Source organism: Plutella xylostella, chromosome 20 (assembly GCF_932276165.1).
Source record: "Plutella xylostella chromosome 20, ilPluXylo3.1, whole genome shotgun sequence".
Lineage (NCBI taxonomy): Eukaryota > Metazoa > Arthropoda > Insecta > Lepidoptera > Plutellidae > Plutella > Plutella xylostella.
Window position 1 is genome coordinate 7,522,043 of NC_064000.1, and position 12,919 is coordinate 7,534,961.

The 12,919-nt window shown below is 40.8% G+C and overlaps 2 protein-coding genes and 1 long non-coding RNA gene across 3 annotated transcripts; all 3 read right to left on the reverse strand.

Annotated features, from left to right (window-relative positions):
- Positions 1-3,707: 3,707 nt before the first annotated feature.
- Positions 3,708-4,965, reverse strand: LOC119691647 (coiled-coil-helix-coiled-coil-helix domain-containing protein 7). Its single transcript, XM_048628240.1, has 4 exons — positions 4,822-4,965; positions 4,618-4,716; positions 4,186-4,320; positions 3,708-3,995 (listed from the first exon to the last, which is right to left on the reverse strand). The coding sequence occupies exons 1-3, from the start codon at positions 4,870-4,872 to the stop codon at positions 4,216-4,218; spliced, it is 255 nt and encodes an 84-aa protein (XP_048484197.1). The 5' UTR covers positions 4,873-4,965; the 3' UTR covers positions 3,708-3,995; positions 4,186-4,215.
- Positions 4,966-6,042: 1,077 nt separating this feature from the next.
- On the reverse strand, positions 6,043-7,290 carry LOC105380528 (uncharacterized protein K02A2.6-like). The gene has a single exon (XM_011550106.3). It carries the CDS (start codon positions 7,288-7,290, stop codon positions 6,043-6,045), a length of 1,248 nt encoding a protein of 415 aa, XP_011548408.2.
- A 3,385-nt stretch (positions 7,291-10,675) lies between these two features.
- LOC125490117 lies at positions 10,676-11,443 on the reverse strand. Its single transcript, XR_007267462.1, has 3 exons — positions 11,288-11,443; positions 10,964-11,177; positions 10,676-10,873 (listed from the first exon to the last, which is right to left on the reverse strand). It is a non-coding gene; the product is annotated as an uncharacterized LOC125490117 (long non-coding RNA).
- Between the last annotated feature and the right edge of the window lie 1,476 nt (positions 11,444-12,919).

Below are 12,919 nucleotides of genomic sequence, written 5' to 3' on the forward strand. Positions count from 1 at the left end.
AGCTCGCTTGCGAGTCACCTCTGACTACCCCTTCGGGGATTACAGTCGTGAGCATATGTATGTATGTATGTAGTAGCTCAGTCCGCTCATAGATGGCGTACTAGGGTGGTCGTGTAGATCGCGGTATTGTTAGGTTTCAGCTGATGTTCTTATATTTTATATGCATGTGCAGTAGGGTCCTTGAAAACAACCAAAATACAGTGCCACAAACATCTGTTCCGGTGACAGCTCACATAAATGTTTAATATTTCTTAATTCTATAAGATTTTAAGTTCGCTCGTATTGTTAATTCGCTCTTGCGGTGTTAATAAACCCATCTAATCTTTTACAATATACAATTCATTAGTGAGTAATAAGATATGGATCAATTTAGTTCGGTCTCACCGGAACAGATAAGTTTGTCGCACTATAAACGATTATTATTTATATTACGAGGTTTCATTGTGAAGTGTGATTATGGTCAATAAGTTCTATAAAATAGAGTTTACACAAAGAGTCCAGTATCACAGTGACACTTGCAAGTTTCTTGTAAAGTGACAGTTCGATCTAAATCTAAAATTAAACTTATGTCAATAAATTAAATTTACGATCTAAAATTAAAATTTACTAGGTAAATAACTTACCTTATGTTCTAATACTTCTAATGTAGAATATTGAATTTGCTAGCAATGTTTCTAGGACGTATCGTCACTTTTAGTTTGATTTTTAGACTCGGATATATTCCATAGTTTTAAGTTGAACCATAGATTAGGTTCACCACTTATTTATTCTTAGTTTCTAAGTACATTCCCATATAAAGGACTTAAAAAGAGGCTTTGAAAAATTTGTTTTATTTGTTCTCTTTTTAATTAACAGTATTAATGAGATTTTTGGCGCTTATTATAAGTTTTTTTATGTATTCAGTTGGCAGTTTTATTGAACAATAATAACTTTTGTTCGAACATGCACTCAAACAAACATACTTTCAATTTTCTTTATTACCATGTTGACATTTAGCTGTATTTTTACGTAAGCTTAAACATACATTTAAAGTTATAAAACATACCTTTAACCAAAGCTAATTTAAGCCATATTATTTTTAAAGGAACATTATATTATTTCAGTGTATTAATTTGTTGAATACTCAACTCTAATAAGGTTTCTTTTTTAAATAACTTATTCAAGCCTCTTCAAATTTGTGTGTATGTAATAATTATTATCAACTTTATAAGATTGTAAGTAAAGTAAGTTAAACAGACTTATATTTTAATAGCACAGTTGATTAAATTATAATATGAAAGCAGTTACAATGCTTAGCTACATGTAAACTAACGTGAAATTGCAGTAGGTATGTATTTTTACCTACAAAGTTTTCTGTCGCAACAAGTAAAAGAGCTATTTTGCTATATTTATTAACAAAATCTTCACTAAATAATTTAAATAATAGATTTACACCGTAACGAAAGTGCCTAATATAGTGTATTTTGACTTTTATAAGTAGAAGAAAAGTACCTACTGATGGCCTCTTCATGATATGGACTCACCTTTTCATATGTAACTATGGATGGTATTTAACTTAACTGTACTTGACTTCAATTTATGTAATGCAACTTTATTATGTAAATAGGGTTTTTGTTTGTAGGTTTACATTTTATCAGTGGAGGCCCATATATGGTCAGCAAAAAAGTGGAGCTTCGGAGCGAGGAAGGAAACTAAAAATAAATTCACTGATAAAGTTTCAAACTATGGACATGATTAACACACGGCTCTTATAAGCAAGTATTTTTAATTTCCTATTTCCATTATCTCCCTACTTGTATAAAATTGTTATCAATTTTCTCAGCCCTGTATTGTAAGTGATAAATTATTCAAATACCTACATAGTTTATTCAGAGCCTACAACATAAACAGAATCTTCCCATAATGCCTTGAATGTGATATGTACAATAGCGTAAGATAGCTAGATAGCAAATGATTGTAAGTAGCTTTGATATTTTACTACAGTTGAGTGGTACAAGGATAATTTTACCATTTTGGCTTTGATTGGCTTGTCACTGAGGTGAAAGCATAGGTACAGTGCCACAAACTTATCTGTTCCGGTGAGAGCTCACGTAAATGTCTAATATTTCTTAATTCTATGTAAAGTTTGCCAGAAGTGGTAATTCGCTATTGTGGTTTTAATAAACCAATCTAATCTATATCAATATATTATAATTCATTTCATTAGAAAGTAATGAGATATGGATCGATTTAGTTCGCTCTCACCGGAACAGATAAGTTTGTCGCACTGTAAGTCAGATTACTGTCAGTCGCTGACTGCCCAAAACATTGACAAAAGAATAAAGGGAGGACATGCCATATCAACGAAAAAAAACCGGCCAAGTGCGAGTCGGGCTCGCGCACAAAGGGTTCCGTAGCAGCAAAATTACAGTTAAATCAACCTATCTCAAAAACTATAAGAGATACTTTGATCAAACCAAAAATCGTTGAAAGAGTTAATTAGCATGCATCACCTCTATTTTTTTTAGAATTTTATACCCCGTAGTTATAAAAATAGAGGGGGGGGGACATACTTTTTACGACTTTGAGAGCTGATATCTCATAAACCGTTCACTTTAAGAAAAATGTTTTTTAGAAAACTTTATATCATTTTAAAAGACCTTTCCATTGATACCCCACACGGGTATGTACATCGAAAAAAAAAATTTCATCCCTCAGTTACATGTATGGGGGGCCCCACCCCCAATTCTTTTTTTTACTATTTAGTGTCATATTTTTGTAGCGGTTCATACAACACATATTCCCATCAAATTTCATCACTGTAGTACTTATAGTTTCCGAGTAAATCGGCTGTGACAGACGGACAGACGGACATGACGAAACTATAAGGGTTCCGTTTTTGCCATTTTGGCTACGGAACCCTAAAAATGCGCTTACCTAAACTTTGGTGTCAATTAAAATGGCGGCTTTTTTCTTGAAAAATGTAAACAAACAAATTGTTTGACAGCTGAAGTACCTTGTGTTTGGATGTCAATCTTGGTCAATCAACATGGCGACCGATCGCAATGTTGTAATTTTAGGCAAAGACAAAACTACTGTTGTCCTTTGTTACGTACGATAACACCGATAAGTTAAAAAGAGACGACGATATATTTTTAAGTACCGATTTTTATGCCAAGTCCTCTTTATTCTTTTGTCAATGGCCCAAAATGCACTGGGATACGACAATCGAGGAGGCTTTTCTGCACCCCATTACATGAGAGCATAAAGGTGTGTGTAAAAAACAGTATATGCATTATGGCAGCGTTAGTTCTGATAATGTGTCAAGTGATCCTTGTGGCGCTTTAGTAGGCTTCAGGGTAGTATTGCTAGGTATAAAACACGTGCACCATAATTTATAAGGTTCAATTTACTGGCGTAGCAGCAACCGGAGGCGAGAGAAACCTGTAGTATTTCTTAACATCAGATGAAGTAGGACATTCTTCTTAAAAAAATATTGGGGGATGAAAAACGGTAGGCAATTTCGGTATGTTCTATAGACTGCATTTATCTTTGCTCCAAGTGTTCCTCTTACCCTTGATCCTATCTCAAATGTTGTTTATTTTATCCGTTTTCTGTTACCCCAGTCTGAATTGAACCAAAAATTCTGATGTTAATAAAGAACTGCACAGCTTCACAGCAATGGCCTTGAGAAAGAAGCAATAATATTAATAAATGAAAGATACAAAATATGTGAGTTTTTTTAATATCCTTTTCCATTCATATCCATATTATATACACACAAATGTAATGCAATAAAAATCACAGGTAGTAATATATCTTTTAATTTATATACTTATTTACAATAAATATCATAACCTTGACTACATACCTAATCTGTTTAAAAAATGCTCACAATCCTACTGGGGTCATACAGTTATTACTGTTGTAACTGAAACATAACAGCTTTTTTCTTATGGTTCCTGTTATATAAAGGGAAAATGGCTGAGGTAGTTGTGCATTTAACATTATGATACCATTGACTTATATATTACTAGCGTAAGGACAGGCCCAACCGCTCTAGAAAATGACACCATCGTGTTGGCCCTAAAACCTCATAAATCTGTCATAATTTGTATGAAATTAGGGCCAGCGCGCGGGTGCCATTTTCTTTTGACAAAACGTTCTGACGGGCGTATCCTTCCTTTTGAAATCATTGTATGATACCTAGTAGAACTGATCTAAATATCTTTATTTTTATTTATTCATGTTGAGGTGTTCCATCCTTATTTTCTCTCTTTCTTCAATGTCGGGAAGAAAAGGATGTATTCCCTTGGCTTTCCTGTCTCGGTATACTTGACCCTGGAAAATATTAGGAACAAATATGTTAGAAAGTTCATAGTAACTCACTGTTGGGCATCAGCCTGTTGCCATTTCATCTTCCAATTAATAAATTCATTTCCATGATTAGAAATAGTCGGCTCTACAAGCTCTAATGTTCATGATAATATTAAACAGATTATAAGGGAAAGAACAATAATTTTAATGTGCCTGTAAAACCATTTTAAACGCAGTCATCACGGCGACAAACGATAAATACAAGATTCAAGATTCTTTGACTCGTATGAAGGTACTTTGTTTACGTAAGAATCTCTTTACCCAAAACTTTTTGCAAATGTTATAGTTGTCGAAATACACTTGGCATTTCTCGTGATCGTAGTTATTCTTGTCCAGGCAGTTATAGGACTGGTCTTGTTCCTGAAAGATGGTAAAATTAAATACACAGTGAAAACTAAAAAAGATTGCTTATTTGTTTTTTCCCAGAGATCAACTTTAAATAATTAAAGTTAAGTATAAAATAACCTTTAAGCATGGATTCAATCGTGCAGCGCTGTTATTTATTAGTTTAGTCATTTTACAACTTAACGAACGAATTAAATTCAGATAATTATTTGTTTTGTTGTCTGATTTTTGAGTTGATTGATTTTGAGGTTATATTGTCAGCTGTCAGACAGACATTGACAGCAGTCGTGATTGTAACAGCTATAAAAAAGTTCCGTGCTCGTCATTATTATTCTGTGCGTATCCTCGATTTTTTCCTTAAAAGAATGTAAAAGACAGGTGTTTGCTAAAGGTAAATTACTTTGGAGCTTAGGAGACGTTTTTGCATATGTATTGGTATTATGTATTTATTTATTGATAAGCATTTTAATTTCACTGTAAGTACCTCATAATACATAAAACGTCAAACGTTTTCGTCTTCCAAACCGCAGTGTGGACTAGCGTGGTGGGAAATAATCCGAGCTTAGGAAGGCAGTTATGATGGGGATATGCACATGCACAAAGGTTCCATTAGTGAGAGCCAGGCGCAGTGTATTTACATTCCCACAGTAAATAGAGTTACACCCATATTCTTAATCGTTTCCTCGACTCTCACTCCACTCAGACTCAATCGAGGAGCCCTTGAGGGATACTCCAAAACTTCCTCGAAATCGGTATTCTTAATCATATATTTGAGCATACTCCAGGGTGATTCGTGTCACAAAAAACAACTTCGTTTTCATCTCGTTTTCAGATTTTTACGAACGAGCTATGAAATTGCGATTTACATGGCACTAAAAACAAGCTACATAGTGTGAAGTTCCTATCCTGGGGGATATCTTCCAAATAAAACCAGGGAGCTGATGTTCACCGAGTGCACTTTATTTCCAGAATGACCGACACATATGCTACCCTCAATCAATCTTCCTAACTCACTAAGCATACCCTACAATACCCCCACACCAATTACACAACTAATTCTAAATTTAAAGCATTTGTCTTATCTTTAAAAATAACAAAGGAATGCATTAACAATCAAACAAAAGACGTAAGTTAATCCTATATATATATAGCATTTAACATTCGTAAAATTAAAAACATAAGCAACGTTTGTAGTTATACTGGGCAATACTGATTACCTATTTATTTAACTTTAGTTGTTATCAGTTACACAATAATCTAAGAACCAATAAAACACATAATTACATGTAAGTATTCTTCGTCTATAGACGTTGAACATAACAATAACAATTGACTTATATTCTAAAATCTATATTTAGGGTTTTTATGCAAATTGCAAGTACGTATAGGACGAGACTGGGGCGGCACACTGGCGGGCGATGACTCCGGCGATAAGAACTGATCAGCTGATTCTTCCGGCGAGCCGGACGGAGTTGCCGGCGGAGGGGCCTGCGCCCGCGCCGGCGTCACGGACCCCGCGCCCCGCTCCGACTGAGCCTCCGACCCTCGAGGCGAAACGCCCACCGTTACAACATCTGCTGTGTCAGAAGTGTTCACAACGTTTGGGTTCTCTTGTTTATCTTTTGCTGGGAAAACAAGCGAATTCCTAGATCTCCGTCTTAACTGGTCTACGTGCCTATGAACCTGAGAACCATCTATGCCCCTAACCTCCATGTTTTTAGGACCTAATTTATTAATTACCTTTCCCGGTTCCCATTTTTCGCCCCTAAGATATTGCCTATACCACACATCCTCCCCCGCGTTTATTTCGCGATTGGCCGCCCCCGAGGCGGCGCCCCCGAGCTGGCGGCGCTGCAGGCGGCTCACGCGGCCGCCCACGTCCGCCCGCAGCGCGTCCAGGCGCGTGCGCAGGCGCCGGCCCTGCAGCAGCATGCTGGGACTCTGTCCGGTCGTCGCATGTTCCGTATTTCTATAATACAATAAAAATGTGTGCAAAGCCCTATCTATCGACTGTTTTTCATACATGGCCTTTTTGACAACTCGTTTGATAGTCCTAACTGCGTTTTCCGCTGCCCCGTTGGAGGATGGATGATAAGGTGCCGCAAATATGTGATCTATGCCGTATGATCTAGTAAACTTCGCAAATTCGCTACTAGAATATGGTGGGCCGTTGTCGCTGACCAACTGCTTAGGAATGCCCCATCGTCCCCATAATTCAACGAGCTTGTCTATCGTCCAATTGGCTGCAGTGCTAGGTACCGGAAACACCTCGATCCATTTGGAAGTGGAGTCTACAACTATTAAATAAGTCTTTCCGAATATTGGTCCCATGAAGTCGAGGTGTAGCCTCGTCCACGGGCGCGCCGGCCACGGCCAGGGCGAGTGCGGCACCCGCGGCGGCGCGTCTGCCTGCGCCGCGCACACCGCGCACGCGCGACACACCCGCTCCACCGCCTCGTCCACTCCTGCCCACCACACGTAGCTGCGAGCTATCGCCTTCGACTTCACGACGCCCATGTGGGGCTCGTGTATCATATTTAATACTTTTTCCCGACATTTTTCTGGTACTACTAGCCTGTGTCCCCACATTACGCAACCCAACTCCTCATACAACTCGTTTCGCCTATTAAAATAAGGTTGCATACCCACTATGTCGCAACTGTCAGGCCAACCGTTGCGTACATAATTTAGAACCCGACCTAGAATCTGATCTTTGGCAGTTTGACATTTAAGTTCATTATATTCTAATAACAAGGCTTCCTGAGCAAAATGTAAATATGTCTGCTCCGGCAGTATACCGTTTTTACTATTCCCACTACTAGACACGGGTAGTCTCGATAAACCATCAGCACCATTGACGTCCGTCCGTACGTATTCTATATCGTAATCGTAAGCTGATAGAATAATAGCCCAACGTTGCATTCTACTCGCGGCCATTACCGGGATACTGGCGTTGGAACCGAAGATAGAAACCAAGGGTTTATGATCGGTTCGCAGAATGAAATGACGCCCGTAAATATATTGATGGAACTTCTTCATACTGAATATTATCGCGAGCGCCTCACGGTGTATCTGTGAGTAATTTTTTTCAGCGTCCGTGAGTGTGCGTGACGCGTAGGCCAGCGGCCGCTCGACGCCCCCCGCGCCCCGCTGCGACAGCACCGCCCCCACCCCCTTGGCGCTCGCGTCGCACGTCACTATCAGCTCAGCTGATGGGTCGTAATGTGCTAGTACCGACGAACTGACCAATAAATTTTTCACTTCTTTAAATGCCCGCTCACATTCCGAGCCCCACCGCCACTCACGGCCTTTTTTTAATAAATCATATAACGGTACTAAAGTCGCACTAATGTTTCTGACGAATTTTGCATAAAAGTTTACTAGACCTAAAAACGATCGTAATTCGGAAACGTTTTCCGGCCGGGGAATCTTAGTAATAGCTGAAACTTTAGCAGGATCCGTTTTAATGCCGTCTTTTGAAACAATATAACCTAAATACGACACCTCATCGGTTAAGAAAATGCATTTAGACTTTTTAAGTTTTAATCCTTTACTTTGCAACCGCTGGAATACCGCCTCTAATGCTTGTAAATGCTCCGCCTCCGTCCGTCCGCCGATGATGACGTCATCAAGGAAAACTTCTACGTTTGGAATACCGCTTAATAACGTCGACATAATACGCTGGAATATGCCCGAGCTCGATGCTAAGCCGTACACTAGTCTATTGTACGTGAATAAACCTCTATGAGTGTTTATTACTGTGTATTTCTTAGTATCATCGAGTTCTACCTGGTTATAAGCCTGACTCAAGTCAATTTTTGAGAAATATTGCGCCCCATTGAGTCCTACGAGTACCTCATCTATCCTAGGCAACGGATACCTATCAACCAGTAAGACGGGGTTCAAGGTCGCTTTGTAATCAGCACAAATTCTTAACCCACCATCAGCCTTTGTAACGGGTACCAGAGGAGAAGCCCAGTCGGAGCAGTCGGTGGGCTCGATGACGCCGGCGTCCAGCATGGCGTCCAGCTCGCGGTCCACGCGCTCCCGCAGCGCGAAGGGCAGCGGCCGCGCGCGGTGGAACACGGGCCGGGCGCCCTCGCGCACGCGCAGCCGCGCCGAGCCGCCAGTGTACCGACCCAGTCCGCCCGAAAACAACTCCTTATACCTGCCCAACAAAACACATATATCTTTATTCAAAGGCTGTGAGTCACCGCTAACATTGTTACAATTGAAACTAGGTATCACTACACCTAGTTCTGCCAGCCACTGACGACCTAATAAAGAAGTTGTTGCCCCTTCGATTACGAATAAATCTAAGATAGCTTCTTTATCTTTATACCTAACTAAAGGTTTTATTATACCTAAAGGACGAACTTCAGAGCCATCAATAAACTTGAGACAAATATTATTTTTCTCAATTTTTCTATGTGAAAATAATTCCTCATACAGTTGTTTACTAATGCAGGATATAGCTGTTCCTGTATCAACTTCCATTTTTACAATTTTGTTGTCTAAACACATAGGTACACTCACCGCTCTGTAATCGTTTAGACACAAGCTGTGTAACGCCTCCTCGAGATCGGCGCCCTCGCCGAGGTTCTCCTCCCAGGAGTCAGGTTCCGCGGCGGTCGCTCCGTAGTGCACCCGGCCCGGGGCGCGGCCGCCGCCGCCGCCCGCGGTCCGCCCGCGCCCCGCCGCACGCGGGCACACCCGCCTTAGGTGGCCCGTCTCCCTGCACCGGCTGCACACATAGTCCCGGAAACGACAACTATTCTCCGAATGGTTTCGCGCACCACAAGCACGACATGTCCCTCGGCCGGGCCCTGCTGTCGTCACTGCCTCGTGGCCCCGCGATTGACGCCAGCCGTCGGCTCCATTGAACGCCGCTCCACCCGCGCCGCTGCTGCTGTAGCTACCAGCGCCCCGGCTGCTGTGGGGGCCGCCGCCCGCGCCGCCGCCGCCGCCCCGCTGCGGCCCGCGCGCGCGCCCCTGCTGCGCCAGCTCGAGCGCATGCACCGCGCCCCCGGAGCTGGCCGCCCCGCCGCCGCCGCCGCCGCCGCCACTGGCTCCCGGCGCCTCCACCGCTGCCGCGTTTATCTCCGCCGCTTCCAGTGACGTGGCCAGCTTCACCGCGTTCGTGAACGTCAATGTGTCGTCCTCGGCGAACAGGCGCTGACGAATGACGTCGCTCCTCAGCCCGCACACGAGCTGATCCCGGAGGTTGTCGTTCAGCTTATCTCCAAAGTTGCAAAGACGTGCCGCCTTTTTGAGTGCGGCCACGTAACCCGAAACGTTTTCTTCTGCGCTTTGCCGCCTCTGTCTGAACCTGAACCGTTCCGCCCACACCGACGGGGAAGGCTGCAGATGGTCACGTAGTAGGTCACACGCGGCCTCATAGGTTATGTCCGACGGCTTACTAGGACACGCCAAGTTCACCAGTAACTCGTAGGCCTCATCACCCATACTCGCAATTAATATAGGTAGTTTTAGATCGGCACTTATTTTATTCACTTTATAGTACATTTCGAGTCTATCTACGTATGACGACCACGTGCCGCCGCGCACTTGGAATTCCGCTAATTTGCCGACCGACATTGTTTTCGACGCGATTTTTTTTCGTTACACGCGCACAAATGTCCCGGCACCGATTTTTCTTCGTCGCCACTGTGAACATAGTAAGATCGTTTCGAGATCGCAAAATGAATGAACGGAATGGAGAATGACGCGATTCATGTCATTTTTGTTGAACTTTTTGATATCGCTTATCTGTCATATTTTGACGTTTTAGCGATTTTAAACTTTCGAAGAAAGGGTGAAATTGTTAGATCGTTTTCAGAAAATACTGCTAAAAGTGAAATTGACCTTGTACGCATCTCTCCAAGATCTTCAAGCCATTTTTCAGCCGGACAGCCGTCCCTACGAGATACGTTTCCATCTTAAACAATTAGATACTTACCACACGACAACCTTCATTTAAATTGAGAGGGGGCAGCGGGTCAACCTGTACATTTTTTATGTTTTTCCCAAATTGGGGACCCATTATCCCCACTGCCCGCTCCTCTATTGCAGACAGAGGAGGGCCTAGTGCTCCCCCTCCTCCAGTCCCAGTGTGGGACTTGTTGAGGGACCTCACCCGCGCCTTCAATTTATTCTTATAGTCGCTCCAGTACTACAAAATATACAAATCAAATAAATATGCATACATCTTGTTAACTGATAGCAAAACTAAATATTTTTTTTATAGACATTATTTTCATACTTTAGACCACCCTTTCGCGGTCTTAATTGACCCCCCGCCTATGCAGTTGAGAGTGATCCCGAGTTCCTCCCATAGCTTTTGGCTTTTGTGCCGGGCTTCCGTTGATCTTAGGAACCCGGCAGCCAGTTCCCGGTGCTCCTCCATAAAAGCAAGCAGAGCCTCCAACTGCGAGTAGGAGACTCTGCTGCTGCTAGTATTCGTCTCGTTCATGATTCTAAAACAATTCAAAACAGAAATTGGATACATCGTAAATTACAATACCTTCTTGACTACAACCGGTAACATTTATATTTAAAAAAAATAGGTTAATACATTGATACTTACATGTCTCAGTCGTTTTTCTCTAAATTAATTTCCTTTCTTCTTATTTCCTAGGTACGTTGACTCGAAACCCACAAAGAAAATCAAAGTTTTTATGAATTAAACATGGCGGCTGTCAAAAGTGCCACAGGTTATGAATTTCTTCAACGTTGAATTAAAAAGCCGTTTCTTGATACTTGCTATCTACACTAATAGGGAATATGCAATTGGTTCAAATAAAGGTCAAATATTATTTATAATAAACTTTGTTGTTTCATAACTACGACTCCATCATTATTTTTGATTATAAAAGGTTGTCTGGAAGAGATCGCTATAAGCGATAAGACCGCCTTTTGTACCCTAGTTAAGTGTCTATGTAAAATTGTTAATCATTTCTTGGTGTACAAATAAAGAGTACTCTATCTATCTATCTATCTATAATTTATTTTTGAGCAAGTAAATGAAGTTGAAAAGTACAAAAAAACTTCGGTAAATTCTAACTTCCGAGAAACGTCACCCATTTTCTTAGGGCGGATGTGACGTCATAATTCTTTATATATCAATCTCAGAATAATAACTTCTTTGCGTTTGCGTATAGTTAAATAAATGTCAAGTGTAAACAAAGAAATGTTAATGTCACCGAGTTATTTGTGATGCTCGTTGTGATCAGATACGATAGATCACATAAAAATTCTTCCAATACGAGTAGATCCTAGCCTCCTATAACCTCTCCACTTCTTGTTTGATATGCTTGTTTGTTTGCAAAGTTTAGGACGTTTAATATTTTTTGTTGGTAGTGTATGGGCTGCCACTAGTTGTTCTATTGTAATGAGTCGTAAACAGCCATTCGCTAGTCAACGAGCCACTCAAATATGCTCCAAATTGCAACATAATAAAATTAAATTTGTATTGTAAGTATTATGACATGAACATGACACAAGTTGCTCTTTCTACTTTTAGGTTATAATGGCAGTCGTTAGTATATTTCAAAAGTTGTTATTTTTTCTAAATTAAGTTATGGAAGAATTCTCGTAATCAGAAGAACTGGACATATTACATTTATTACGCAGTATGAAAGAGTAAACTGTGGCCAGCTGCGGAAAAGGACAGCAAAGACTATTGAAAAGTCGAGAGCCATGTGCCCAAATATTAGGGAATATGCATATATTTTTATACTCTTATTCAATAGTTTAGATAAGGGGGTTTAGACCTTTGAGATATGCACAATGGTTCCATTCAAGAGAGCCAGGTGCAGGTTCTTACACCCCCACAGATAATAGAATAGAATGACCCACTAACCCTAGTCTCTCTTACTGAGATCCAAAGTTACAGTAAGTACTTACATACAATACAAATATTACTTTATATTCATATTGCCATAATAGCGTAATATTGTGTACAAAGGTCCTCTGGTTTGCGCGCTCCCATTTCAAAAGAGCTACTAGCAGCTATTTACGAGCTCCCATTACAAAACAGCCACTGGTCACACTTTATTACCATTACAAAACAGCCACTGATCACACTTTATACACTTCCTTTTTCGTTTGTTACCATGACAACATTGGTTTGTTGAAAATACAAAAGTACTCTGTGATTACTTGATTAGGTAAAAAATCTATGCCGACTGACGGGACTCATTATTCTGAGCCGTGAAAT

Excerpts from the sequence above, each read along its gene's own strand:
- LOC105380528 (XM_011550106.3), bottom strand. The coding sequence starts at position 7,290 with ATGTGGGGACACAGGCTAGTAGTACCAGAAAAATGTCGGGAAAAAGTA.
- LOC119691647 (XM_048628240.1), bottom strand. The coding sequence starts at position 4,872 with ATGACTAAACTAATAAATAACAGCGCTGCACGATTGAATCCATGCTTA. Across the intron at positions 4,717-4,821 it reads GATTGAATCCATGCTTAAAG|GAACAAGACCAGTCCTATAA; the intron begins GTTATTTTATAC and ends ACCATCTTTCAG. Across the intron at positions 4,321-4,617 it reads ACATTTGCAAAAAGTTTTGG|GGTCAAGTATACCGAGACAG; the intron begins GTAAAGAGATTC and ends AATATTTTCCAG.